General features: G+C 42.9%; 2 protein-coding genes across 2 annotated transcripts in view; one reads left to right on the top strand and one right to left on the bottom strand.

Annotated features, from left to right (window-relative positions):
* Positions 1 to 27,130, top strand: part of LOC116917558 (neurobeachin) — a 32,466-nt gene extending 5,336 nt beyond the window's left edge. Inside the window, 34 exon segments of the mRNA XM_032923066.2 lie at positions 67 to 220; positions 289 to 468; positions 555 to 719; positions 799 to 1,039; positions 1,156 to 1,350; positions 1,577 to 1,722; positions 1,802 to 1,891; positions 1,969 to 2,110; positions 2,189 to 2,263; positions 2,325 to 2,519; positions 2,591 to 2,717; positions 2,797 to 2,905; positions 2,965 to 3,300; positions 3,370 to 3,496; positions 3,598 to 3,734; positions 20,164 to 20,281; positions 20,400 to 20,502; positions 20,586 to 20,701; positions 22,972 to 23,084; positions 23,194 to 23,334; positions 23,433 to 23,552; positions 23,674 to 23,826; positions 23,900 to 23,972; positions 24,414 to 24,508; positions 24,582 to 24,671; positions 24,749 to 24,926; positions 25,013 to 25,093; positions 25,180 to 25,347; positions 25,411 to 25,506; positions 25,587 to 25,648; positions 25,650 to 25,758; positions 25,855 to 26,051; positions 26,117 to 26,268; positions 26,346 to 27,130. Coding sequence (XP_032778957.2) covers positions 67 to 220; positions 289 to 468; positions 555 to 719; positions 799 to 1,039; positions 1,156 to 1,350; positions 1,577 to 1,722; positions 1,802 to 1,891; positions 1,969 to 2,110; positions 2,189 to 2,263; positions 2,325 to 2,519; positions 2,591 to 2,717; positions 2,797 to 2,905; positions 2,965 to 3,300; positions 3,370 to 3,496; positions 3,598 to 3,734; positions 20,164 to 20,281; positions 20,400 to 20,502; positions 20,586 to 20,701; positions 22,972 to 23,084; positions 23,194 to 23,334; positions 23,433 to 23,552; positions 23,674 to 23,826; positions 23,900 to 23,972; positions 24,414 to 24,508; positions 24,582 to 24,671; positions 24,749 to 24,926; positions 25,013 to 25,093; positions 25,180 to 25,347; positions 25,411 to 25,506; positions 25,587 to 25,648; positions 25,650 to 25,758; positions 25,855 to 26,051; positions 26,117 to 26,268; positions 26,346 to 26,436 — 4,675 coding nt within the window. The 3' untranslated portion in view covers positions 26,437 to 27,130.
* LOC116917560 (protein mab-21) lies at positions 13,234 to 15,660 on the bottom strand. Its single transcript, XM_045169065.1, has 2 exons — positions 14,524 to 15,660; positions 13,234 to 14,359 (listed from the first exon to the last, which is right to left on the bottom strand). Exons 1-2 carry the CDS (start codon positions 15,364 to 15,366, stop codon positions 14,105 to 14,107), a joined length of 1,098 nt encoding a protein of 365 aa, XP_045025000.1. The 5' UTR covers positions 15,367 to 15,660; the 3' UTR covers positions 13,234 to 14,104.
* Positions 27,131 to 27,257: the final 127 nt, after the last annotated feature.

A 27,257-nucleotide genomic window follows, 5' to 3' on the forward strand; every position in this document is an offset into this window, starting at 1 on the left:
TAAAAATCCTTTGATATTTTTCGGAGTGAGGAAGCCGTTATTAACTTGAGTTTCCTTAATTTCCAGTCACAGTACCAAATCGGTGCTGGAATTCGTCAACAGCGGAGAAAGTGCCATCTTCGTCGTTAACGCCGTCCATTTGATATCGCAATTGTCTGATAATTTGATTATCGCTTGCGGTGGATTACTGCCTTTATTGGCTTCAGCTACTTCTCCTCACGTAATGACTCGCTTCATCTTAGTACAAAACTTTTCAATTTTTCTCTAACGGTTTGAATTTCTATTTAGAGCGAGCTGGATATTGTCGAACCGACGCAAGGTCTTCCGGTTGAAGTCGCCGTCAGCTTCCTGCAGCGCCTCTCAGCCATGGCCGACCTTCTTGTCTTTGCCTCTTCCATCAACTTGTCAGAACTCGAATCTGAAAAGAATATGGCCACAGGAGGAGTACTCCGTCAGTGCCTGCGTTTGGTAATCCCGACAGCAAAACACAATGTTAAATTAATTTGCACTAAAAGGAGAGAGAGAGTAATCATTTGTCTGATTCACGGTTGAAGGTGTGCACTTGTGCCGTCCGCAATTGTTTGGAGTGCAAGGAACGCACTCGGTTGGGGAGCTGGCTCCGCTGTAATGAGGAGTCGAGTTTGTCGCCCAGGGCGTCCCATTTGGTTTCACTCATTAAGGGAGCTCACAGTCACTTCAAACTTCACGCCCAATCGGCGGTGAGTGGCTGTTGCCGGACAGTGGCTGAACTTTTTTTTTTTTCCAATACTAGTTTTTATTGTTGTTGTAATTATTTAGGATGGCGAAGACATTCCTACCTACGGTGGTCCAATCCGCGACGTTGAACGATTGCTGCAAGATTTGGATGTGAATCGATTAAGAGCTGTCATCTACCGCGATGTGGAGGAGACAAAACAAGCCCAGTTTCTTTCTTTGGCCATCGTTTATTTCGTGTCTGTTCTGATGGTGTCCAAATATCGCGACATTCTCGAACCGCCTTCTACCGGATTCAACAGTCCAGGCGCCCTTCACGAACCGGGTAAGACTTTCATGTTTGATCCACTTTTATTTTTTTCGCCTTTTGTTTTTCTGAGAATCAAACAGAAAAAAACAATGGTTAGCAATTCCTTTTTAATGATAAATGTGATAATCAAGAATATAACTCATCGTCAGCTCCGTGTCAAGCGCGGGGTTCAAGCCGTGAATGGATGCACGCCCACGGCAGAACGTCTCATCATCATCATCATCAACAGTCTGTGCCGAATCATCAGCACCCGCAGATGTCAGTACGTGTCAAGAACCACGTGTACGGACCAGAGCCGCTTCCATGGCAACAGTCCATCGCCATGGGTATTTTTTCTTTCCGACAATGCGTCTTTTAAATCAACGCATGCTCTGTAGGAAGAGGGAATCGCATGCCCTCCTAGCGAATGCCAATCTTCTTTATTTTTCTTTATGAATTTGATATTTATCCATTTTTCTTTTTGACGTGTACGGTGTTGATGGGATAACTAGAATATTTTACTTTGTATCGATGTTGTTATTCTGAATGGATGTCTTTTTCGGTTTTCTGCAGGTCATAATGGAAACGGTATCCTGACGCCGGATGAAGAACACGCAGCCGACGACGGAAGGAGTGGCGAAGAGGAAGTTGTTGAAATAGACGAAATGAATTCTTCCGTCATTAGCGAACGCCGGTCTGAGTCCAGTTTTAAATCTGAGGTTTGTTTTCGAGTGAATTTAACAGGCCAAGTATTTTGTTTGATTGCTTGCTAACACTGCTTCGGCATTTCACCATTAGAAACCTTCTACCAAATCTACGACTTCTGCTTCTAACCCACTTATATCCAATAATCGAGACAATACGACAACTAATTCTCCTGCTTCCAAGGCAAGCAGAACATTTCGCTTGTGCACAGGAACCTTCTAATCAGTAATTTCAATTGTCTGATTCCTTTCTATCGACAGAATGAAGGAGACGGCGTGTCCATCCGGAGCGGAAAACTCGGTCCGGCTGACACGTCGAGGACCGCATCGGTTGTAAACGAAGACGAAACGTCCTGGACTGATGTAAATCTCGATGAACAGAGGGAAGATCAACAGAGATCAAGTAATATTTGATTTCATCGTCATGATCATTGTTGCAAGATTATTAAGATTTTTAATCGTTTTCTTCTTTTGACCGCAGCAACCGGACCAATGAGTGCTCAGGCTTTAGGGGCTCGAGGTAACCATCAAGCAGGAGGCTCGTCTGTAGAATCAGGTAATTTTAATTGTGTAAATAGGTGAAATGTAAATCAATTTTTTAATTCATTTCTTTTCAGTTTTGAGGCCGTTTAACGTTCCAGCGCTAAACAGCAGTTCGTTGGTATCGAGAGAAGCTTCGCTAACGCAACAACTAGAAGCAGCTTTGGGATCAGTCTGCCCGCTCTTGCGTGAAATTATGGTCGATTTTGCTCCCTTCTTATCCAAAACGTTGCTGGGATCTCACGGGCAAGAACTGCTGCTGGAAGGCAAAGGTCTGTTTTTGCTAGCCAAAGCCGTTAATAACCTGTCAAGACCTATTGTATCAATTGTATTTAAAATGCAGGACTGATAACGTTCAAGCAAAGTCAGTCGGTGGTGGAGTTGGTGATGTTGTTGTGCTCACAAGAATGGCAAAACTCATTGCAGAAGAACGCGGGACTCGCTTTCATCGAGTTAATCAACGAAGGACGGTAATTGGCCATTCAAGACGAAAAGAATGTGAACTTTGTTGGACCTGGAAAAATCTTTAATCTCATTGCTTTCTCGTAGACTGCTCTCTCACGCAATGAAGGATCACATTGTCCGCGTCGCTAATGAAGCCGAATTTATTCTAAACCGAATGCGGGCCGAAGACGTTGTCAAGCATGCGGATTTTGAGGTGCGTGCTCTATTTATTCCGCAAGAATTCGGATGTTTTTCTAACCTATTTGTTCACAGACACAATGCGCTCAGACTTTGCTGGAACGTCGCGAAGAAGAGGGGGTCTGTGATCACATCATTAGTGCCGCTCGTCGCCGCGACGCTTCGTCGGCGTTGCGATTGGTTGACCGTATTACGAATATCATCGTATCGAAACAAGGTGCCTGGGCGCCATCGTCGCCTAACGACGATGCCACTAGTTCGACACCTCTTGAATTTTGGCGGCTGGACGCCTGGGAAGATGACTCGCGTCGGCGGAAGCGCATGATTCGCAATCCGCTAGGTTCCAGTCATCCAGAAGCCACGTTAAAAGCTGCCCTAGAACACGGCGCCTCCGAGGCGACCGTATTACAGGTGAGAATTTGTGTTCAACTTTGATTAACATTCTGTTGGTTCTAAATTATAATTCGTCCATCCCGTCAGGCTGAAGAAGCTCTCCACGCCCAAATAGCCAAAAGCAAACCGAATTTGGCGCCGCTCCAGTCGTCTGATTTGCTGGACGATGCTGAGCTTTTGGCTGAAGATCGAGAACTGGATGCTGAACTGACCGGTAATGAATCTAGACGAATATCAATCATCTCGCCACTAACTAACAAATCGTGAAAAAAAAAATAATAAATGGTTAACTATTTGCATGTGCGTGTGATTCAGGTCCCGTCAATTTGAGTAGTCGTGCCAAACTCATCGCACCGGGTATCGTAGCGCCCGGTACGCTGTCCATCACGTCAGCTGAGCTCTACTTTGAAGTCGACGAGGAAGATGCTGAATTCCAGAAACACGACCAAGAGGTAGGAAAACGCACCACCTGTTTTTCTTTTCTTTTTTTTTCTTTATTTGATCGTTTCTGCACGTTGTTGGGGGGGTTGGGTCAAGGGTCTTTGGAAATAATTTGAATCTTTTTTCTTGTTGATGAATCGCATCCTGGGGTGAGACTCTTGAGTGGGTCTCATTTCTTTTTTGTTTGAAACTGTTAGACGAGCGGATTGATGAGTCTTGGGTGGTAGTGACGCGGATAACGTTTTATTTGTTATGGTCGTGGCAAGCGATTTGTACATGATAATGACGATCATCATCTTTGCGTTCTCTCTCTTTGTTGAACGACTCATCGAGATAGATGAGAATCTTCCATGCGTTGCGATGATTAGTCGCTGGAGGATAAACGTCAGATTGGGTGGCCGTAGAAAATATATTTCTTTAAAAAGAAAAAAAAAAATTTGGGGGGGGGGACGAAAATAACACGAGACAAGTCGAGTGTGATACGGATCAGCTTTTAATGAAGGACAGGGCGCTCGGTATTTAATAGCCTAATGATCGATTAGCGTGTGGGAAAGGTAACCCCATACAGCCAAGAAATGAAAAGAAAATAGATTTTTTTGTTTCTTTTTCTTTTTTGTTGAAAGAAACAAACAAAAAGTAAATAAAAATGGAAGGGAAATAAGCGATTACAACCCGAGGGAAGCCTACCACAGACCCTAAAAATTGAAAACCCTCCAAAACCCCAAATCCACTCGAAAAGAAGAACTTAAAAAACCTGGAAAAAAGAGGAGCTTCATCTGCATAGCGATCCCGTGGTCGATGTATGTAAAGCAGGGGTTAAAAAAAAAAAAAAGAGATGCTGATTTATGCGTTCACAAATTGCCAAAAGCTTGTCGGTTGATGATTTACACGGAAGATTTCGGGCTCCGCCTTGGGAATGTAAACACTTTAACAATTCCTCTTTTTTGTGTGTGTGTGTGTGATGTTGTTGTGGTTCTTCCTGCTTCGGTTTTCCACCGTGAAACGGCAGCAAAATAAAACAAAATAGCCGGTCTCTTTTTTGTGTGTGTATAGATAGTAAGAAATGAAAGAAGCATCTTGACCTCTTGACAACCCTCTACTGTGATTATTACGAGAGAGGGTTTCCTTTTATTTTTTATTTTTTATGGCAACAGCCGAAGAAAGAGGCTTCACTGTTGCGTCGATAGAGTGCGGCAAGTCGTTCAAAAAAAATTCATGGCCCTTTTCCTTTTTTTTTTTTTGCTTTTGTATCTCCTTGATTTTACTGCCGGCTCATTTTTCACGCTCCCGGTGTTTTTTTTACCTACGCCGGAAGAGAGTCAGGTTGTTTTTTTTTGTTTTTTTTTTGAATTTCTAAATGAGACTATTATGATCGATTGCCGGACGGCTGGACCGCTTCCGCCACGCGCTTTCCTTCTCATTTTTTAAACCTCAAACTCTTCGTTGTCCCTCGCCGGGTTATGAATAAACACCATGGGATCGTTTTGCATGTTGATGGCGGTGACATGGTCCTTGTTTGTACAGATCTACCCTTCGTTTTCTCTCCCCCCTCGCCCCTGTTCATTTAAATAGAATTTCAGTTTTAATGTATGCAGTCCGTTCGTTATGACGGAGTAGGAAGAAACAGCGTTCGATGTTAAATCTCCCACAGTCGTTAAACGTCCATCGTTTTCTGTTATTCTTTCAAATGCCGTCCAACTTTTGTTTCTGTTTTTGAGGTTTGGGAATTATTTATCGATTCCCGAAAACAAGGTTGATTTTTCGTGTGTATTGATTTCTGATTGCCTTTTCTCGAGATTTAACTATCGAGAAAAGAACAAACAGAAAAAAAAAAAGGGAAGAAGAAAAAGTCCTGTCTTTTGTGTGTGTGCAGACGAGCCAAAAGGGATCGACTATAATCGGTAAAAACAAAAACAAAACAAAGGTGATGTGGTGGGGAGTGAAAAGAGGAGCTGTTAAAACAAACTGAAAGCCTTCCTTGGCTCACCCAATCGAAGAGAGAGACTTTTAGATCTGTTTACGTATGCGAGTCGCGTCTCTCTTGTAAAGTCTAGGTGGATGCGATATTGATAGGCACCGCTGGTGTTTGGCGGGAAGAAGCAGTGCAAGGAATGGTGAGGGAGGGCAGGGTGGCTAAAAAGGTCCTAGAAAAAAAACAACAACAAAAAATAAGACAGTGAGAAAGGAGCAAAGCATCGAACGTGATAACCGAAGGAGCCAAAGCGACATCGACAGAATTCGAAAATACATGTGAATAAGCAGCAGCAGCAGCACCTATAGGAAATATAACAGTCAAGGCACACACACACACCATTTGGTTGGCGATGCCAAACGAAAAAAACCTGTCGCTGCACACTCTTTGTGTGTGTGTGTGTGTGTGCTCTGGACGTGGCATCTTTTATATGGTGTTGGCTTTGATCGTCCCACGGAATAGATAAATAAGGAAAATATAGAAAGAAAAAAGACAAACATAACGTCGCTCTGTAAAAGGAAGCGCGGAATGTCGTCACGACACTTGTGCGCGCTCGCGCTTCACGCAGCGCTTGCAACTGCCATTTTGCCAGCATTTCTCTCCTTCAGGTGCTGCTGGCCTTGTTTGTTAATTCGATCCCGGACAGTTTTTTTTTTTTTTTGGGGGGGCTGGGGGGAGTTCAGTCAGCGTTCATTTTCTTGTTGTGGAGTTGGAGAGAGAGAGAGACTACCCAGGAAGCAGCCAGATGGTCATCCGTTAAGGATGTTCCAAAACTGACTGGGCTTTATTATTATACATAAAGAGTATAGTGGAACTGTGGCCCCACGATGATTGGACAGCGACTTGTTGCTTTCCAACTCCATCTCCTATACGTCTTCATTTGTTTTTGTCTTATTGTGTGTGTCTGCCACTAAAGTTGACCAGACAGACGACTGATTCTCGGGGGCGCTTGCCTTCCAAAAAGCACCAACAACTGGTTTACCTACGGTGGGTAAAGATGATCCAATCCAGTTGACATGATGACAGCTTGGTTTTTTTTTTTTTTTTTTGCTTCTTCTTCGTCTGCTGTCTTTTTCTTTTTTTGGAGAAGTTTCAAGTTTTTTTTTGTCTCTGAGAAAAGAAAAAAAAAAAATAGCGACCACCTTTGCGTTTAGTCGTTGACTCTTTTTTTTTTTTCATACCTTTTATTTTATTATTTTTTTTTTCGAGTTAGCCTCTCCCCTTTCCTGGAAACTTAGAAGAAAAAAAAAAGATAGGTATCAGGCCATTCGAAGTGTTATGGTCTTCGACTGTTTGTCCGTGGGAAGAGGAATCGCATTCAACACACGAAATACGAAGAGGCCTATAATATCCAAGTCAACTAGAGATAAAAGCTAAAATATTACCTGTACGACTAGTTAGGTATTTCCCTCTTTATTTTTGTGTTTTTTCCGCCCCTTTTTATTTGTATTCCTCCGTTTGTTACGCAAGTTTACCCAGTTTATCTACGTACAAAAAACACTCGTTGTGGTCGATAAAAAGGGGGAAGAACAAAAAAATGCAATCGATTGATAAGAAAACAATAAAATACAATCTCTTTTTAACGTCGTATTTAAAAAAACAAAAACAAAACAAAAACAAAGGGGAAATTCGTCCAAAGGAGGCGGCGGAGTAGAGTAGGATCAGTGGCGGCGGTTGAAACCAGTGCCCAGCAGAGCTCGAGTCTGCCCGGCGCGTCCCCCCCTGCCGAGGTCGGCGTCACCACCCCGACGACCGGCTCGACTCAACGTAACTTTTTTTTTTTTCAATCGACTATTTTGGGCGCGGATTTTTTTTTTTCGTGTTGTGGCGGCGGCATCGTTTTTTTTTTTTTTTATTTCTTGGGTGAAGATTTCATCGAATCCCGCGATCAAAGGGACTCCCTGGGACTTTACGGGTCACGGGGGGTTTTTTTTTTCCATCGGCGGCAGCGGATCGCGCGCGCGATTGACGAACATATTGTTTTTTTTTTTCTTTCTTTTCTCTTAAAGGAAATTCGATCTTTTCGGGTCCGTGCCCTGTGTCGTAAGAGGAAGAAAGATAGCCCTCAACATTCTTCTTCTGCAAGAGTGGGATGATGATGACCCCCTCGCTATCTCTCGTGCCTCTTGCTATTCGTTTTATTTTTTATTTTTTTTTTCCAGAAAGAAAAAGTTGGACATGAAAGAAGGGTCCATCGTGTGTAGCGTACTGCTTCTCTTCCACTATAACCTATAGGCCTATAAGTATCCCCCCCCCCTTCTCTTTGAGATATATAAGAAAGGAAGGAAAGTTCCGTGTTTATTTTACCCCCTGGTTGGCTATCCAGCAGGGGGTTGACCTCATAGAATCGATCATTATCTTCTTCTTTGGCTGGTTGGGGCGCACAGAACGGTGTGTCCCATAGTCGGCCTTCTCTTCGCTGCGCAATCTTGAGTAGCATTTATTTTGATGGCGAAGAAAATCTGTTTTATTTTTTTGGTAAAAAGACGGGAAGAGAACGACAGACAGGCGGAGGAGAGAAGTAGACGAAGGTGAAACAAGAAGTTGCACTTTTACCTGCGTAATGAGTTTTCCCCCGACTGCAAGGAAGAGACGAGGAGGAGCCATTTGAGATTGAGTTATGTCTTACACGACTCGTTGCTCTGTGCCAAAAGTTAAAAAAAACCAACATTTCGAACATGAGACACTGAGACAGCAATAGAAAACGACTTTCTATTAGTCTCCCCCCCTCGCATTAGATTACAATCTTATGTGACGTTACACAAGAGTCCCCCCACCCCCACAAAAAAAACATCTTTGTGTTTTCCCCATTTTTTTGTTTCGTTTGTTTCCATGTTTGAATTTGCGTACAGGCCTATTTTATTTGCTTTTATTTTGGCCGTTTGATTGAATATTATCGCTGGCCACACGGTTAAAAAAAACAAAAAAAAACAGAAAAGGTAGAAACGGGCAAAAAGAGATGAGGAAAGAAAGAAGAGCGGCAAGTTTTTTTTTTCATCTGGTACGCGGATAGTTTTTCTATCCGTCGGTCGATCAGATGTTTTTAATGAGAAAACCTGAACCCGCCGACCGACCATCCGCATTTTATTCCAGGAGAATAGAAGAGGGGAATCCTTTATTTTATTAAATAAATGGTTCACAAGTTTTGAAGGGGATTTTTTTTTTCGGATGAGGTGGACGAATAGGTGAGCGATAGATTTTACCTCTTAGAATACACAAGATGCCTGATGCCCAATTTTCGGCTGTTAATTCAAGAAAGAAAAAAAAATGGGAGACCCAAGCACGTGGAAGGAAGACGGAAGGACAGTGCCTAATATTGATTGACTTAAACAATCGGGAAATAATCTCCTGGCTCTCTTGGTGATGTCAGAACGAGTCAGTGTTGCACAGTCTTGTTCTATAGAACACGAGGCGAAAAGATGGGGGTTATTCTTTCTTCTTCACGAGGCCTAGTAAAAAAAAAAAAAGGGGGGGTGGTGGTGGTGGTGGTGGAAAAGGAAGGTGGGACGATTTTACCTGTCTGTCGCAGCAGCAGAAGAGTATTATATGTACGTGTATATAAAGGCAGATAAGAAGATATATCGATTCATCGTCGTCAGAGCTTTCGGAGCTGAGCAGGGAAGAGAAACATGGAGGCGCACGAGACGAAAATAAAAAGCCAAAAAATAAAGCGTTGGACGGTTATTGATGTCAACTAATAAAGAGTAAGAGTGAAGAGAAAGGTGAGCTCTGTTTAGAAGCTGAAACAAACAACGAAAAAAGAAAAAAAACAAAACTTGCTAGGCTGCTTCTGTGAGACGTGGGCGATTCATCTCTGACACAACACGTTGGTCCGCTCGTTTCTTAAAGAAAAAGAAGGGATTTTTTCTTTTTCTTTTCTTTCTGAATTTTCAATTTGAAAAATAGAAAAAAATAGAAAACAAAAGAGGATAAGAAAAAGAAGGAGAGGCGTCTCTTGTAATCGAACACAGTGTCATCCGCTATAGGAGAAGGTCGAGTGGAGCGGTCGGTCACACAACTGTGACATGTGTACACGAAGCGCCGGTTCTGCAGATGGTGGCTGTGCGTGAATGACGATTGTGATCGTCACGTTGGGGGTGTATATAGCATAACGCTATCACATAGCGCACGCACAAATAGGGGAGAAAAATAGAAGTTTCGTGGCCTTGTCACACAAGTCCCCATGGTTTTTTAGCCGAAAATTTCCATATGATATTCCCGTTTGGTATACGAGCGCGTTTCGTCTTGTTTTTGTTTTTTTTCGGCGTTGTGTTTCGGTTGGTTTCTTTCCTTTTTTCGGTGTGATGGGGAAAGATCCTTTTGCGCGACTATCAGTTCACCTGACACTCGCCTTTTGTCTTGTGTCCCCTCCCTTCCTGCTTTTCTTCTGCTTTCTTCCACTCGACTCCTTGAGTCCCCCATCAGGCTGACATTATCTTATTCTTTTCGACTCTTCTTCTTCTTCTTCTTTTTTGTTTTTTCTTTCTCGTCTATCTCACGCAGGACTTGAATTTATTACCGGCCGTGAGAGAGAGATAGAAAGAAGAAAAAATTTTTTTTTTTTTGAAAGAGCTTCTTGTTTACGATGTAAATAAAGGCAGAGAAAATAATAATGGCCGCGTCTAAAAAAAAAAAAACAGAAAACTATGAGCTGGCAGGCATTCGGTGTCTGCCATCTTCTTTTCAGTGTGTATTAATTCAATATTAATTGGCAACCCAAAAGGCCATCTAATATACAATAGACAGTATCAATATTTATTATGCCGGATTCAATCAGCGTGCATGAATTAAAACAAGCGCCACGCCCCTATCTTTGATTTGTGATCGTCCGTCTCGTTACCTTTTTTCTTTGCTTTACTGGCCTTCTAAAAAAGAAAAAAACAGAGCTCTTGTTTTTGCCACGCAAATGAGAAGGGCAACTTATGACAAGAGACGTAGTAGAGAAGGCCAAAAGAAAAATTGCTACCCCTCACATCTTTCACACGCCAAGATGGACGGGCAGAAACGGAATGTGTTTGGTTTGTGTTTCGGTCTCCTTGCGCCTTTTTGGCCCCCGACTTGACTGTGTGTCAGAGTGTGCCCGGCGTGATTGTTAACAGCGATAAAAAGACAGAGAGAGAGAGAGAGAGACAAAAGTGTGTTCATATGTGTGCTGCCCTGTGTAGGTGACACACTAGTACCACCATCTCTTTGACCATCTTTTATTTTTGTTTCTTCAAAAATTAATAAAAATAAAATGTCCGTCTATGTACGCGAATCATTTTTTGTTTTATTTGAGCAGATTGAAACAAAAAGAAACTGGGGTCATCGTAGTTCAGTTGATCGTTTAACTCAATCTCTTGTTTTGATTTGAATTTCGAATTTGGCGCCCTTTGCGGCGGTGGCTCATTTGTAAGTACGACACGTAGCCGCTGCCCTCGTATTTCTTTTTCATTTTTTTTTTTTTGTTGTTGTTGTTGTTTTGTTTCAATTTTCAAACAAGAAAAGAGGAACGCAAAGGAGCTGGTTGATGATGACAGGGGTTTTTGTCTTGTCGCAGCCTTGCGCTGTCTTGTTGACGTGATTTGCCACACATATTGAATTCTCCTTGTTGTGTATAGTTCTCTCTGTATTATTCACATTTTCCTTTCCGACGGGAGGGCGGGAAGACGATCATGTTGAACCAGGAGAAAGATGAGGAGGTTCTCTCTTAAAAGGCTCTGTATACACAGAGCTGGGAGGGAATAGGGGGGACGGACCCTTGTCGACAGGTATCCATTAACAACTCCAGCGAAGCCCCCCTCTTCTCTTTCTCTCTCGTTGTTTGAAGCTTCAAAAAGATTTATGATGACGTCAGCGAGGAAACGTTTTGTGATCATGATGATGATCTTCGTCTTGTTGATTCGCTCACACGACGATTCGTATTGAACCTCCTTTTTGGCGTGATCCAAACGCATTTCATCCGCGAGGGAGCCACAGGATTCGTTTAATTACCGTGAGAAAAACGGAATGGCCCGGTCACGTGACCCGCCAGCCGCTGCGCTGTTGAGGGCCGAATATTTTTACCCCCCCCCCCCCCAAAAAAAAAATTTTTTGCACGGCCTTACATTTTTGTTTGTTTTCTTTCCTATAAATGTTACGATATAATTTGCTGGATGGGTCGTCAAGTAAAAACACAGTAATAGGCATGTAAAGCTTGATGCCCCTCCTACAACACGCCCACTCGTACACAAGGACGACGATGACGACGGCTCAATCAGCCCGTGCTGTTTCCTTCCTCTCCTTTTTTTTTTTATTTTTAAAAAGACCCTCTGTGAAAGAGCAAAATGTTTGACCATGTCGGAACCCCCCAGAAAATTGTTTTCTTTCATGAAAAGTAATATGAATTAAGTGGTTTGTTTGTTTGAGAGGGGGGGGGCCGAGGATGGATGTCAGGGGGGGTCTCATTCCCAAAGTTCTCTTAAAAGGAAGGCAATGATGAATAATAGCTGTGTGGTAAGAAGAGGGGGGGGGGGAGCTTCGTGATTGACGTGTCGGAATGTGTCGGGTACCACGTCCGTTTGCGGCGGCGCGAACCTTTTCTTATTGCCGTTGTGTTGCTGCAAACATTTGAAAACGCATTTTCGGCGTGGAAGAGAGAGACACATTTAATATCGATGATTCAATCTTGGAAAGAGACAACAAGAGTCCCGATTTCGCTTCCGCATTTCACACTCCATCGCACCCCTTTTTATTTTCTCCCTCTTTCGTTCTCCCTCTTTCCACTGTTCGTATATAAACGCACTCTACATTTTTTTTTTCTTTCCTGATGGAGTTTTGAACACTAACAGACGAGCAAAAGTGAGGGGGAGGAAAAATAAAAGAAATATATGGGTTGTAGATGGATCCAGCTGGTGGCCGACCCACCGCAATTCGTAAAAAAAAAAGGCCATCCGCATAAAGTAAAAGAGAATGGAGGGGATATGTTTGAATGTTCACTGAATCGAGAAATGAGCGTTGTGTGTGTCTGTCCTGTCCAGGGCCGACAATAGGAGAAGGGCGGCGGCCCTCATACGCTACGATGATTCACTTTTTTTTTTTCCTGATCGTCAACGATGATCTGTTTGTCGTGCCGACTGTGTGTATAATAAGATATCTAGGACTGAATGTAGTAGTCTGTATAGTTATAGATGATACCCTGGACCCGTGGAATGCGTAGGCCTCTTTGTGGTGCTCTATACCCTCCTCGTTGAGTTTCGTGTCTACGTGGGTGTAGTTGTGTCATGTGGTCGCTCTTTTCATCTGAAATGGAGGGCTATGTAGGCCTCTATAGACTGATGAGATCATCCTCTTTTGTTACCTGATCAATACTCACCGAAAAATGTACTGCCGGGGGTCGCCATTGTTGTTGTTGTCTACGTGTACTCCAATCTTTCAACAACAACAACAGCAAAAAAGAAAAAGAGGAGTGGCCCCGTAGCGGCCATTTTAGTCGCCTTCGTTTGCGAACCGTATGGGAAATTGCTCAGGTGTTGGAAGGTGAGAGAGAACGGGGGTGGGGGGGGGAGATGAAATGGGAATTCATTTTTAAAAGCGTTTATTTCGTGCGTGATTGTTGTTTGATTATTTTAATTTCTTCAATACCGGCCACTAAAATGTTTCCCGAACAGTCGGAATTGCGAAGAATTTAAAGCGGAAGACATTCATGTGCACATGACAACCATAAAAAAAAAAAAAGGCGTAAAGCGTGTTAAATATTTCAAAAAGAATTCTTTAAATTATTTGGTCTAGTGAAATTTCAAGTTTTTCAACAACAAAAAAGAAGAGACAAAAAACAAAAAACAGAGTCGAAACAAGTTTCTTGTACACATTGAATATTTTTACAGCAACGGGCCCATATTGCCAAGCTAAAAGTGATAATATAGGATTCAATTTTTCTGTTTTTTTGATTGACACACAAGGAAAATAATAATAGCAAAATAAATAGGAAACTTTTGTTGCGGTTTTTTTTTGGGGGGATCTCTCTCTTTTTTTACACCGGGTAAAACGTCCGTTATTTCTCTTTGTTGTGTGCGGCACGTCAATAACCAAAAGAGCAAAAAAAAACCAAAAAACAAGAAACAAAGCAGCTGAAATTGAAAAGCAACGATCATTTCTTGCGCAAGACGATTCGTGTGAACTTTGGTCTTGTTTAATAATCATCAAATCTATAGGGCATTACAAACTGGGAGCAAGACGAGCGTCTAGTTCTAACATTTTTCTTTTTTTAGCACCGTGAATTGCGACACTCTTTTTCTTTTGAAATCGATCAATTAATCCTAATCTACAAGAAACAGAATCTATTTTTTATTTTTTTGTTTAAACATAGAATATGATTACAATCCCCGCCTTCATTTGTTTGGTTTTGTTCGTCATCCATACCGAGGGGTCCTCTTTTTGTTTGGTGGTTTTTCAAAGCTTCTCTAATGAACGTGAATTAGTGAGGAGTTCGCGAGTTAGGCGCCAGGCCTGTTTGGCCGCACTTTCGAGCGAAGCGGGCGGTTTGCCGCGGAACAGATCCAGCGATGGCAGGAAGTAATGCGGACAGCGTCTGCATTGCAAACACGAAATCAATTGCAATAAAATGCCGTTGATCCTGTCACCGAGGCAGGATTCGTCCCATTCCATTTCTCTTGGATGTTTTTCACACTCGTAAAGCAACAGCGTCTGTCGATATATAGAGAAAAAAAAAAAGAAGGTGGGGGGGGAAATCAGAAACATTTCTTTTTTAAATCGGCCGTGATTAAAACGATTCGATTCCGACGGCTTTCGGGGTAGATAACATTTGATTGATTGGGATGAGTTTTGGGTTTTCTTTCATTTTCGTTTACCTTCATGATGTAAGTTGTGACTGGGTTGGCTGGGATGTCGAGATGCCTGTCTCTGAGCGTCTTTAGAATGCTGAGACATTTACGGCGGCATCCGCCGACCAAGAGTCGATTCTCGGCTTCGATGAAACTGAGGACCCAGGCGTCGCCTTCCATGGCCGATTGTTTGCCAGTCATTGCCGGCGTCTCTTTGGACAGCAGGTCGAATCCTTCGGTTTTGACGTCGGCCACGAGGCCTGGATGAGGCCACGGCATGTGCGGAATAGGCCAGTGAGCCGCCGATCTGGGCCACACTCCCGAACATTTGAAGGCGGGCGTGATTTGCACGACGAAGCGCTCGCGAATCCGCAGTTTGACTTCGGTCGTGTCGGCCACCATTTTGACGATGTCGCGGTAGGCCGACTTGTCGCAGGCCTGCGCCACCAGCGTCTGGAACCGCGACCGGATCTTTCTGGCCGACAAGTATCCGGAAGCGGTGATGAATTCCACCCATAACGACATGGATCTCTTCCTTCCGTCGCTCAATTTGAGGACGGCGCAGCCGGGCAGAGTGCCGTCGTCCACGAAATTGAAGACGCCCATTTGATTGAGATAGAGGACGACTTCGAATTCGCCCGGTGAAACGACTTCGAGGCCCTCGAATCGGCCGTTGCACTCGGCCAAAGACGAGATGAATCTCGGCTCCTGGACCTCCACTTCTTTGAGCACGTCTTGCACCACTTTGCACACCTCGCGCAACGTTTTCGCGATCTGACCTTTGCGCGTTTGAACCCGTTCGCCGTAATACTTGTTCAACTGGTACAGCATTTTTGACTGGGCCGCCATCATATCCGAAGGGACCAACATCTTCGTTTGAAACACTTGACGTCTAAACAAAACCAAAATTCAACGAGTGGAACAACAGGCCTCCTTGTTTGGTTTTTCGTGTGTGTATCCAGGAAAAAAACGCCTTTGACCGACTAATGGGTGGTTTTAATCAATCGGTTAGATGAATCATGGTCGCGATAGAAATCAAAGAAATTCGATCTGGGAAAGATGACAAGGGCAGGCTGAAATGCAAACCGGCAGAGACTTTGGTTAGGACCACTGCTCACCACGTTCGGCGCATCACTGGCCGCTCACGAAGAATCTCTCCATTGTTTCTTCCCTTTTCTTTTTCTTCAATGCCTTCCCCTTTTACGAAAGACAGAGAGAAAAAGAGAGAGAGGAAACCAAAACAAAAAAGACCTGGGCAAAAGAAAAATCGTTTGGCTCCGCCTCTACTCGATTCTCATTAGTTCCCAGCTGCATAGGCTTTTGGCGGTCGGGGCGGGGCTTCACGTCCGCCATCTCCGGGCTGGAAAAGAGCATCCGGACCTGGTTTGCTTTGTGTTTGTAAGTGACGCGTGTGTGTGTGTGGGTTGAACTTGGGCTGTTCGTTTTGCTGCCGGGAACGGACCAATCGCGTTGGTTGTTGGTTTTATCGACCGGGAGAAAATGTTATCCGCATCCCTCCTCCACATACCCAGGAGCTGCTGCTGCTTCTTCTTCTTCGTCGTCGTATATTAGAACACATATACCGTTCTTTATATACCTCCACATACATCGAGAGAACTCTGCGTGTGTGTGTTATAAAAAAGAAAAAAAAAAAAAGAAGTTTCTTACGTTTTTTGATGGCGGTTCTTTATGTTTTCTTGTCGGGGATGTAGCGAAAAGAGGAAAAATTTTGTTGGGAGAGATGGGATATTTATACATATGATGGGAAGTTTCACTCTGTGGATACAACCCCCCTATTGATTTATCGTAACGACCGTCTTGCTACAAGATCTACATGTAAAGCGTATGTAATATTTGTTTCTGTCTTTGGTTGTTGGGTTTCATTTCTGGGCGGCTTTTTCGGCTGATTGTATTTTATCTTTTTTTCTTACCGAGTTTTGCGGTTGATGTCGGCACCGGATCCTCTAGAAATAATTATTCCCTTATACTTTTCGGTAGGATTCTTTCTGTTTTTACGACTCGTTTTGTTTTGTTTGTTTTCTCGTACGGTGCCGACTGATTCCGTATGCAAATGTGCGTTCCTGTTTTTGTTTGTGTGTTGTCTTGTCTATCAGTCGGCGTGGCTAATGACAAAGGCAAACAACATATTTTTTTATATTTTTGGAACTTTTGGGTTAGTTACCATTAGAAAACGCGTTCGCGGTTTCAAAATGCGAGTTATGACCGTGTGATTGTGTTTAGTGTTTAAATACCGTTTATGCGCCCAGCATTTAATACCGACCATGTTTTTTGTTTTTAAGCCACACGATTTTTCAACTGGCCCATTTTGCCTCGTTTGTCACCCATTTTTCTTTTCATATTCGAGGGTTATTATTATTCCACGCCGAAAGAAAAGCGGAAAGGCATCTGTAACAGCTGCAATTATCATTTTTTTTCTTAAATTGTGTCTCTGCCGTGCAGGACGCGGCCTGTAAAAAGATTGCCTAACAATCAGAATAGATAAAGACATAGAAAATGTGGTTGATTAGTATAGTGTACTGTATACAGATATGTAGCCGTTTTTGACTGATTCGGCCAGTCCGTTGCGTGTGGAACGAGTTGCGCACGGAATGGGCCGTACACGTAAAATTGTATACGATAGTCCGGAGTTCTTGAGCGGAAGTAAGTTGGTTAGATGGAGCTTAATGCATCAGTAATGCCTCTGTCGTCCTCCCCCTCTTTGACGTGGGAGAAGATGAAAAAAAAAAAAGGGACCGGTAAGATGTATGACCGTCTCGACGGCGTAACCATAGCAACCATCCATAGCTCTTTCCATAATCCAATTTAGTCCCTCCCTCCCTGTGGCACTCCCGTTGGTGTGCGCATCTAATGCAAGTTCGTGTGACTCACGGAATTGTGAAACAAAAACAAGAAATTATTTTTAATCTCTACGAAAATTGCGATTGAACTGGTTTTTTTATGTGTTATTTTCAATTCAAAGACATTTGCGTTGCTCGTATCGAATTTCTAATGCAATCATCTTGTTGCTGCCGTCTGATCTTCTTCATGGAGTGTTTTTAACTTGATTACGCCGGCAACAAAAGAATGAGTGGAGGGGAGCAGGTTTTTTTTTTTTTATCGTGTCATACATCTCCCATTAGTGTCACTACTGCAATGCTGGGGATGTGTACAAGTGTATATAAGGGCAACACACTTGACCGACCGGCCTCTCTTTCGCCCCCTTCTCTTTATGTTTGTTATAGCAAATGGCCCACCAAAACACTCTCTCGCTGATTATTCAAACATTTGGTGAAAAATGTTTGTCTACTACAGCGCTACATCTTTGTCCCCCCCTCCTCTCTTTGATCTGAACCACTGCCGGTGGGCTGGCCCATCTGCCTCTTTTTCTTTCTCGATTTTTTATTCCACCCTAGTCTCAATTCTATACGCATCAGCGGGTAGTAATACTACAGTAGTGAGCGGGTGGTAGTACCAAAGATGATGAAGCCATTGGAATCATTACAAAAATGGGGGGAAATAAAGGTGGGGAGGGTGAAAGGCAATGAATGTTTACAACTTACAATGTGTGTAGGTAATTTTTTTTTTTTTAAGACGTGGGATCGATGATAAGAATTTGTTTTTTAATTTTTTTCAATTTCTTTCCTCGCCTATTTTGATGTTTTCTAGTTTGTATTTATTCATTCTGGGAAATTCGATTGAATCCATCAAAGTCTAGTACTGTACTCTATAGCAAAAGGGAAATAGATATTGTTGGCAGGCAGGCTTTAGGGGTCGGCGCGGATTGGGGGGATGTGGCTCTGACATCACTCACTTGATGCATCACGCCGGGATCCACCATCGACCGTTTCACGCAGTCACGGCGCCGCTGCCATGCAACGCCACCGGTCGGTCATTATCCAATCGGCGGGCAGGGAAAAGAGAGAAAGGGAAAAAAGAAAAAGAAAATAAAGACGCTAGCTTATCATAATATGTAAAACACGATACGAAAAAAAAAAAATATCGTGGGATTATTTCGATGTTCTGTTCCGTCATGTTGTTTCATCGCCGCCATTTTCTTTCGTGGCACGGAACACAAGGTGCGCAGCGTATTTTATTTTTTTGTGTTCTTAAAAGAAGGAAGTCATCCGTTTTCTTTTAGTCCTGAGAAACATTTTTCATTGGACTGTTCCAATTTCAGTGTCAAAATGTCCGCCATTTTGATCGCAATTCGTGTCATATCTACTTCGGCCTAAAAGAATACTGAATTATACATTCGATTCGATCGTTGTGCCCACGTAAACATTGTAATGTTTCATCAGTGTATCCTTAATCTTCCGAAAGCAGCCGCCAGCAATTGGTTTGCGTACGTGTTTATGAATACGCTAAGGTGATAATGAGCATTCTTATCAGCCTTTTAACAGGCCTATAAAACGAAAAATCATTTGAAATGGAAACTCAACGTTGTGTTAAATGCTTTCGGAATTCACTTCTCGATCTACTGCTTTGAAACACATCAATTCTCGATTAGTTTCCCCGTTAATCACACGAAGATTGCACCGCATGGATTATGTCGACCTCGAGGGTCTCATTAGCGATTCCGCGCACAGCCAAAATCGTTCGATGCACTTGGCGCGTGTGCATCTCTTTTTTTTTTCCCACAAAAAGTATTTTCTCTTGTACACACCAACCCTCGTCCATTCCATTAAGGCGTGGCCTACCTTTTTCTGCTCGACAACCCGATCATTACGGAAGACATTTGCTGTGTGATGCGTAAGCACACTCTGAATATTCGGCGTGTGGCGCGTGTAATCACTTCGAAAAGGCTGAAAACACGTGACTAGACATCCGAGATGCTCCAATAATCCGTTAGGTCATCGCTACTGGATCATCATTAAAAAATAGGGAACTGCTGATGGACTATCGAGTGCCATACGAGACGAGTTCTGTGATACTCGAAACGCGAAATCTTCCGGTATCTCCCCATTTGCGGACAAAGAGAGTCGGGAATCACAATTGTGTTTAAATAAAAATGAATTGTGATATATATTCTTTTTTTTTTTTAATGGAAATAGTGGCAACTGTAGCTGTCGTGTGTGTTTTGTTTTTTAAAGGCCGGCTGTCTTTTTTTCTAACCCTCCTGCGATGCAATAAGAGGGAAGTAAGCCAAAGTAATCAGGTCCATTTGGGTGAAGAAGAAAAAAAAGAGAGAGACTAGGGAGAGGGAGCTGTGCAAGAGGTAATTCGATCTCGTGTGTAAGAGAGAGAGAGTCTCTGGCTTTTGTAGAACTGCGTGTATTGCATTCTTTCTGTGTTATCTTTTCAGCGGATTTGTAGGATGCTTTGCTTTTACTCTCGACATGAGGAGAGAAAGAGAGTAATAGTGAAGTGGGTGGTGACAATCTGGCGTGTGTTTTTTGTTATTTTTATTATTATTTTTTTCTTTCTTTGGGCCTCTCCCCTCCATCTGAAAAAAAAGGGAAAAAGAAAAGTCTTAAGTTGTCTCTTTGGATTCTCTTTTTAAGGATTCTTCTTCTTCTTTGCTAACAACAACAGTTGATGTTTCTCTTTCTGCTTTAAGAACTCAAAAAGATTTCGGTTTTCGATTACCTCGAGAAAAAAAAAAGGGAATGACGACATTGTGTGTCATCTGTTTCTTCTTTTCTCTTTTTGTGTGTGTGTGTGTTGTAGGTATTAAAGTACTGCGATAATCTTCATGGAAAATGGTATTTCACGGAGATACGAGCCATCTTCACCCGCCGTTATCTACTACAGAATGTGGCCATCGAGATCTTTTTAGCCAGCCGCAGTAAGTTCTCGACCTGTCATCCATCCTTCTCAACCGAAATCTCTTTTAAAAAAAAAAATTTATTTTTATTACCATTCTTTTTTTTTTGTATTTTTTCCTCGTTATTTAACATACGCAGCTTCGATCCTGTTCGCCTTTCCCGACCAAGCCACCGTTAAAAGGATCATCAAAGTACTGCCACCCGTCGGCGTTGGTGTTAAATACGGCATCCCGCAATCAAGGTAAGTTGTTTTTTTTTAAATTCTCTATTTTTATGGCTTCGTTAAGTGTTGAACATTGGAATAAATTGGAAATCAATCGGTAGGCGAGCATCGATGATGTCCTCTCGCCAGCTGATGCGCTCGTCCAACATGACACAGAAATGGCAGCGCAGGGAGATCTCCAACTTTGAGTATCTCATGTTTCTCAACACCATCGCAGGTAAAAGAAAATTTACTTTTTTTATTATCCAGTATTGTGTTTTTTTTTCTTTATAAACGTCGTCTGCCCTCGTCAACTTACGGGAAAAGAAAAAGAAAAAAAAAAATTCTTTTGGGGGGTTTTTATTCCGCCCGAATGCGAGGTCGGAATTTATTTTTTTTTTCCCATTCCGAAACGGGAGATGAAATAAAACAAGAACGACATTTAAGAGAATATTTTCTGAGAGGGGCGACATGTTGTGGATGTGTGTGCGTGTGGATCTCGATATATTTTTAGCCGTCGACTTTTAAGTTGGCAACAAGAAGCCGCAAGAAAGAAAAAAAAAAAAAGACGGGGAGGCGAGTTTTTAAGAGAAGAGAACTTTACGGTGTCTTGGAGACGTCGCCTCCAATCAGACAACTGGCCCGCCACTGTCCGCACCAATATCCATCCAGCTCTGAATAGGCGGAACATTCACGCGCAAGAGTCGCCTTTCTCTTCGAATGCCAGAGGAAAGAAAGAAAATAACCAGCTTTAATTTTTTTTCTTTTTCTTTATTTTATTTGCATTTCTAACAATGGAATAGAATCCAACCTCCATAAAACTTAACGATGTCAAAATGGGAAGGCATTGAGTAGAGTTTTCCTTCTTTTTTTTTCTCACGAATAAGAGTCCAGCGTCCAGGGCACAAAAGTTGGGACATGAGTTGGGGACATTTTCCAGATGACCAAAAAAAAAAAAAAAGTTCTTCGTCATTTCGACGTTTGTTGCCCAACACGCACAAACACACATACAAAACGTGCACAATATCTCAGCGGCCATTCATCTTTGTGTGTGTGTGTGTGCGCGCGAGGGGGTTGTTTTTAGAAGCTGCGGGTCGTTTCGTGCAGCGGAACAGTTGCCCAGTTTTTTCCCTTTTTTTTTTTTTTTTTTTTGTGTGTGTGAAAAGAAGCCATGGATACGGAAGAAGACATTTAAATGTTTCTTTTTCACTTTCCACATCTCCTTCTCTCCAGACGGCGCCGTCTCTTCCGTGGTGTTTCATTTTCAAAAGACCCACGAGCAACAGCGGTTGCCCCCCTCACGACAACTGGATTGAATCAAGCGACATCCGTTTTTTTTTTGTTTTTTTTTTAAGAAAAAGGGAAAATTGCATTAGATAAAATAGAATTTGCCTTTTTTAAAATTTTCCCTCCGTCATTGCGGAAGAGAAGAAATGAAATTGCGCAAAGAAAATATTTAAAAGATTCAGTTTTTGTTTTTTCAAATCGTTTTCGTATGAAACGATAATCATTATTCGCCATTCCGTGCGAGTCTGAGAAGAGCACGCGTGTTTACACACACATGAACAGACTCCCGACTGCGTGTTTATCCAACATTCAATTTCCTTATGTTAATGTCGACGCCCTTCGGCATGCAGCCATGTACCTCTCTGATCAAATCAACAGTCCATCATGTCAATCCCGTTAACAGAGGCAAATGCCATCCATCTTTTTCCTCTTGTGTTTCTCTTGGTTTAAAAAAATCTTCTATTCGTGTGTCTAATACCCCCAAAAAGACATCCATCATCCAGTAGTAGTAACTATAACCCCATAAGGTCAATTCTGTATGCAGTATGTAGACATTGTACGGGGCGCGGTGCCATGGAGCCATTCTCTTACCAATGTTTATACATGTTGAGCAATTGCGCTCGCCCTGCTCTCATCGACGAAACAAAAAGGTGTTTTTAATTTTCCCTTTCTTAACAAAAAATAAAAAAAAAAGAGCAAAGAGAGTTTTAAGAAGCCTCCGGTACGGGCCAAGAAGAAAAGTTGCGTGTGGCCCTCGGTTGTGTTCTGTTGTACGCGCTATGCGGGATGTAATATGTTTGACTTGTTGCTCATTCATCGAAATGAATGTCGAAGAACAAGACGCACTCATCCGTCATGCGCATGTCGGAGAAAATTCTCTTTTTTCTTGAGAAAAAGGGAAAGAAAAAGGGAACGTTTCTTCCATCACGGGGAAGAGAGAGGCAAAAATTGGGGGAGGAGGTGCATTTCCTCCGCTAACCACCACCACCCAGGTGCAAGTCAACACATCCCAAAACGTTTTGTTTGATTATTATTCATTCAACATTTAAAAACTAAAAAAAAAAACTCCGCCTAAATGAATGGGGGGCCTACGTGTACACACACGTCCATTCCCTCCCTTCTGCTCCGCCCCCTTGTTGTGCGAGCGAACGATTTTGATGTGAAAAACGTTTTTTTATTTTTTTTTTTGTTTCTTTTTCGACTGTCTGCGGATGGATGTAGGGCGGACTTACAACGATTTGAGCCAGTATCCGGTCTTTCCCTGGGTTTTGACCAACTACGATTCCAACGAGTTGGATCTGAGCCTACCCAGTAACTATCGAGACCTGTCAAAGGTATGCACATAAATATTTTCTTTCTATTTATATATATGGCAACGTTTGATAATTCTATACGCTTACCATATGTGCATGGGGGTTTGACTTGTTTTTGTTTCTCTATTAGCCCATCGGTGCTTTGAATCCGAGCCGGAAGCAATACTTTGAAGAGCGACACGCCAACTGGGAGCACGACAGCATCCCGCCCTTCCACTACGGCACGCATTACTCTACATCCGCCTTTGCTTTGAATTGGCTCTTGCGACTCGTGAGTTGACTTTTTTTTTTTTGTTGTTGAACCACGCAATTACAATGAAAAATGGCGTGCTGATTTAGAATAATAAATTGTCTTATCTCTTTTAACAGGAGCCTTACACGACCCTGTTTTTGAACCTGCAAGGTGGCAAATTCGACTATCCCAACCGGTTGTTCACTTCGATGGCCATGGCTTGGCGCAACTGCCAACGAGACACTTCGGATGTCAAGGTACGCATTTAAAAAAACACAATTTTTGGATTGAAAATATCGTTCACAGTCAGTTTTCGTTTTACTGTTCATTAATCGTTTCACTCCTGTTTGATCGCTGGGCGCGTTTGGTGAATTGCAGGAGCTGATTCCCGAACTGTTTTACCTGCCCGAGTTATTGGTCAATGCCAACCAATACCAAATGGGGCAAACGGAGGATAACGTGACCGTTTCCGACGTGATTCTACCCCGCTGGGCCAGTAGTCCAGAGGAATTCATTCGCATCCATCGAATGGTGTGTCAGTTCATTTCAACCAGTCGAGTTAATCAAGTTGACAATAATGAGTTTTTCTTGTCGTTTCCGTTAGGCCCTCGAATCGGAAATTGTGTCGTGTCAATTGCATCAATGGATCGATCTTATCTTTGGTTACAAACAAAAAGGTATGCGAGGAATGAGTAACCATTTTCTTGTTTTTCTTTCTTTATTTGTTTGTATTTGCGTGTACGTACTGCTACCGTGTCTAGTGTTATTAGTTTGGTAGTAGTAGTAGTAGTAGTGAAAGGGCTTAGAGGGGAGGCGCATATGGTTTCGATTTTGGGGCTGTCGCCGCTTGAAACTCTCAAGAGTCTCAACATCTCCCGTGAGACGAGCCCGCGTCGCGACGCCCGCCAGATTTATCCGCCGTCGCTGAGTCGACTCGTTCCCCTCTACTTTTCCGCTTCCGACCGGATATTTGGCGCGTGGTCAATTAGAAAGAGGGCCTCTCTCCGGTCCTCCTAGTCTTTCGAAATAAAAATGCCTTTCAGAGCTGCTCTCGCGCCATCTCGTGACCAGTTTTTCAACTTTTATTGTATTTTTAATTTTTTTTTTTCTGTTTTTAGGTCCTGAAGCAGTGCGAGCAACTAATGTCTTCTATTATTTAACGTACGAAGGCAGCGTCGACCTGGAAAGTGTGTCCGATCCTGTGACACGAGAGGTCTGTCTGTGCTACTGATGAGTATTCCAGCATTTGCTAATTATTGGAATGTCTTTCCTGTGGTATTTCGTAGGCCATTGAGAACCAAATTCGAAGCTTTGGTCAAACTCCCTCCCAGTTGCTGATGGAGCCACATCCGCCCCGCAGTTCAGCCATGCATTTGGTATACCATTAAATGGCAACGTTTTCTCTACACGAATTTCACGAACCTTTTTGCTTGTCTTTACAAATGCTATCCAGTCTCCACTAATGTTCAGCTCGGTGACAGAGGATGTGTGCATGTCGATGAAATTCCTGTCCAACGCAGCTGTTGTCCACTTATCTGCCAATACGTATCCCCAGTTACCTCTGCCGTCTGTCGTCTCCGTCCACGCCAATTTGCAGTTCGCTCTCAACAGGTGGAATCCTGCCTATGCCGGTATAAAGTTGTTTACCAATTAGTTTTACTATATAAGAGTATACTGCGTTTTCTATTGCAGTCTTCTTAAATTATTAATTGTCTAGCTTCAGGTAACAGTTCGGGTTACGTTGACAATACCCAAGCCGTCCTCGCCAATTTGCCCCTCTCGATGGACCCCGTCCTGTGTAAGTTAATCGGCGATGTCCACATTGAAATCGATTGAATCTTGCCCAGTACCCTAACCGTAATTTTTGTAATGTTACATTAAAAGCTACCGTGACTAGCCAGAGCGGCTTCCTGGCTCGTCGTCATCTAGGAGACAATTTCAGCCAAAAAGTGCGGATGCGCTCCAACTGTTTCATTACAACGGTGGACAGTCGATTCTTGATGGCTTGCGGGTTCTGGGACAACAGCTTCCGTGTCTTCACCACCGACACTGGTACTTACATTTTATTCCAAAAGTGTTCAGAACCTCATTCATTTCCCCTCGTTTTTTTTCTAGCCAAAATTGCGCAAATCGTATACGGTCATTTTGGTATTGTGACGTGCCTGAGCCGCTCCGAGTGCAACATTACATCTGATTGCTACATCGCATCAGGTAAACGCGACGAATACGTTTGCATATTTTTTTTCTAGATGAGCCAAATTTTAATTTAATCAAAATGTTATGTCGTCAAGGCTCGGAGGATTGTACCGTATTACTGTGGCATTGGAACGCGCGAACTCAAACTATCGTTGGGGGAATCGGCCGATTGCCCGACCCCAAGAGCTGCCCTGACGGGCCACGAATCTGCCATTACCAGTGTAGCTGTATCAGCCGAAATGGGCCTTGTCGTCAGCGGTAGTCAGGGTTAGTTTTTTTTCTTGTGACATTTGCGAAAAGAATGAAAACATTTTGAAACCCCAAAATTTTATTTATTTATTTATTTTGTTGCTGTGGATGTAGGTGGATTGGTTTTGGTTCACACGACATTTGGAGACCTACTGCGGTCGCTGGAACCTCGTGAATTTTACGGCAGTCCGCAGAATATTGTGCTGTCGCGGGAGGCCTTGGCTGCCGTCCATTACCAGAAAGGCAACATTGTAACCTACACGGTCAATGGCAAAACGATGCGGCACGTCAATCATTCGGATAACATCCACGTGAGTCAAAGAGAATTGGCGGTCGCGTGACTCACCGGTTTTAATATATTTCTATTTTTAAATAGTGCGTGGCGTTGACACGAGATGGTGAATATCTGGTGACAGCTGGTGAACGGGGTATCGTTGAAGTCTGGCGACTCTTTACACTAGCTCTACTTTATGCCTATCCGGCCTTTGATAGTCCCGTCCGGTCTTTGGCGTTGTCTCATGATAACAAGTATGCAAAAAATTACCCTGAAATCCGTTTATTAGAATCCGCATTAATTGAAATGATTTGCATCATTTTTGTTGCAGGTACTTGTTGGCAGGCTTGGCAACAGGGTCTATTGTGGTCCTAAACGTGGATTTCAATAAATGGCACCACGAGTATCAGCAACGCTACTGAGAAGAAGGAACCGGAGTGGAAGAGATGCCATTTGCTTGCGAATTCCGTTGTTGAGCTCATTAAATGTGCCTCGCTATAACACTTGCGTGGTTTTTCTTGGATGCCAAGTCGATGCGCCTGAAATTCTGTTTATTTCGCTCCGAATTTTGACGACAGGTTTTGTCTCAGTCTCAGAAGATTTCCGGCCAACGGTCTGCCCTCCTATGCCCCCCCCCCTCCAATCTTTCCTTTCTTTGTCTCTTTTTCACTCCCTCGTACATTCCGACGAGACATCAATCGATTCCCTCCCATCATGTGAAGGTTGTAGCTTCTACTGACTTTCGCTTTCACTTTAGCCGTACATATATAGAACTAGCTCTCTTCCCTCCCGTTTGTTTATTTTTCGCGTATGCAAGATCAATTTCCTGGGGTGATTTTCAAAAGGTTTAGTGGTTGTTTTTATTTGATTTAGATGTCTAGTCACACAGTGCGCTCCGGCCATTTCAATATTCCCATCCCTTTTTGTCTTATACATACAGAAAGAAAAGTGAAGCAAACGCGAATTCAGTCCTCGTTTTATTCGTGCTGTGTACTGTACTGGCTACTGAAATTTTCCGTCTTTGTCCTATATATATTTTCTTCTATCCCATGTTAGTATTCCGCCAAAAGTTTGTGTGGGGGGGTTTGCAATACACTAGCTCTTTTACTTCATTGAGATTGGAATTTGAAATTGCAAATTTTTGGCGTTCTGGCAGAGTCATAGACCTCTGGTTGCTCCACTATGGCTATTTTTTCTTTCAGAAAAGGGGTACCCTCTTGCGGGGATTACTATACAAAAAAAC

Source organism: Daphnia magna, linkage group LG2 (genome assembly GCF_020631705.1).
Source record: "Daphnia magna isolate NIES linkage group LG2, ASM2063170v1.1, whole genome shotgun sequence".
NCBI classification, from domain to species: Eukaryota; Metazoa; Arthropoda; class Branchiopoda; order Diplostraca; family Daphniidae; genus Daphnia; species Daphnia magna.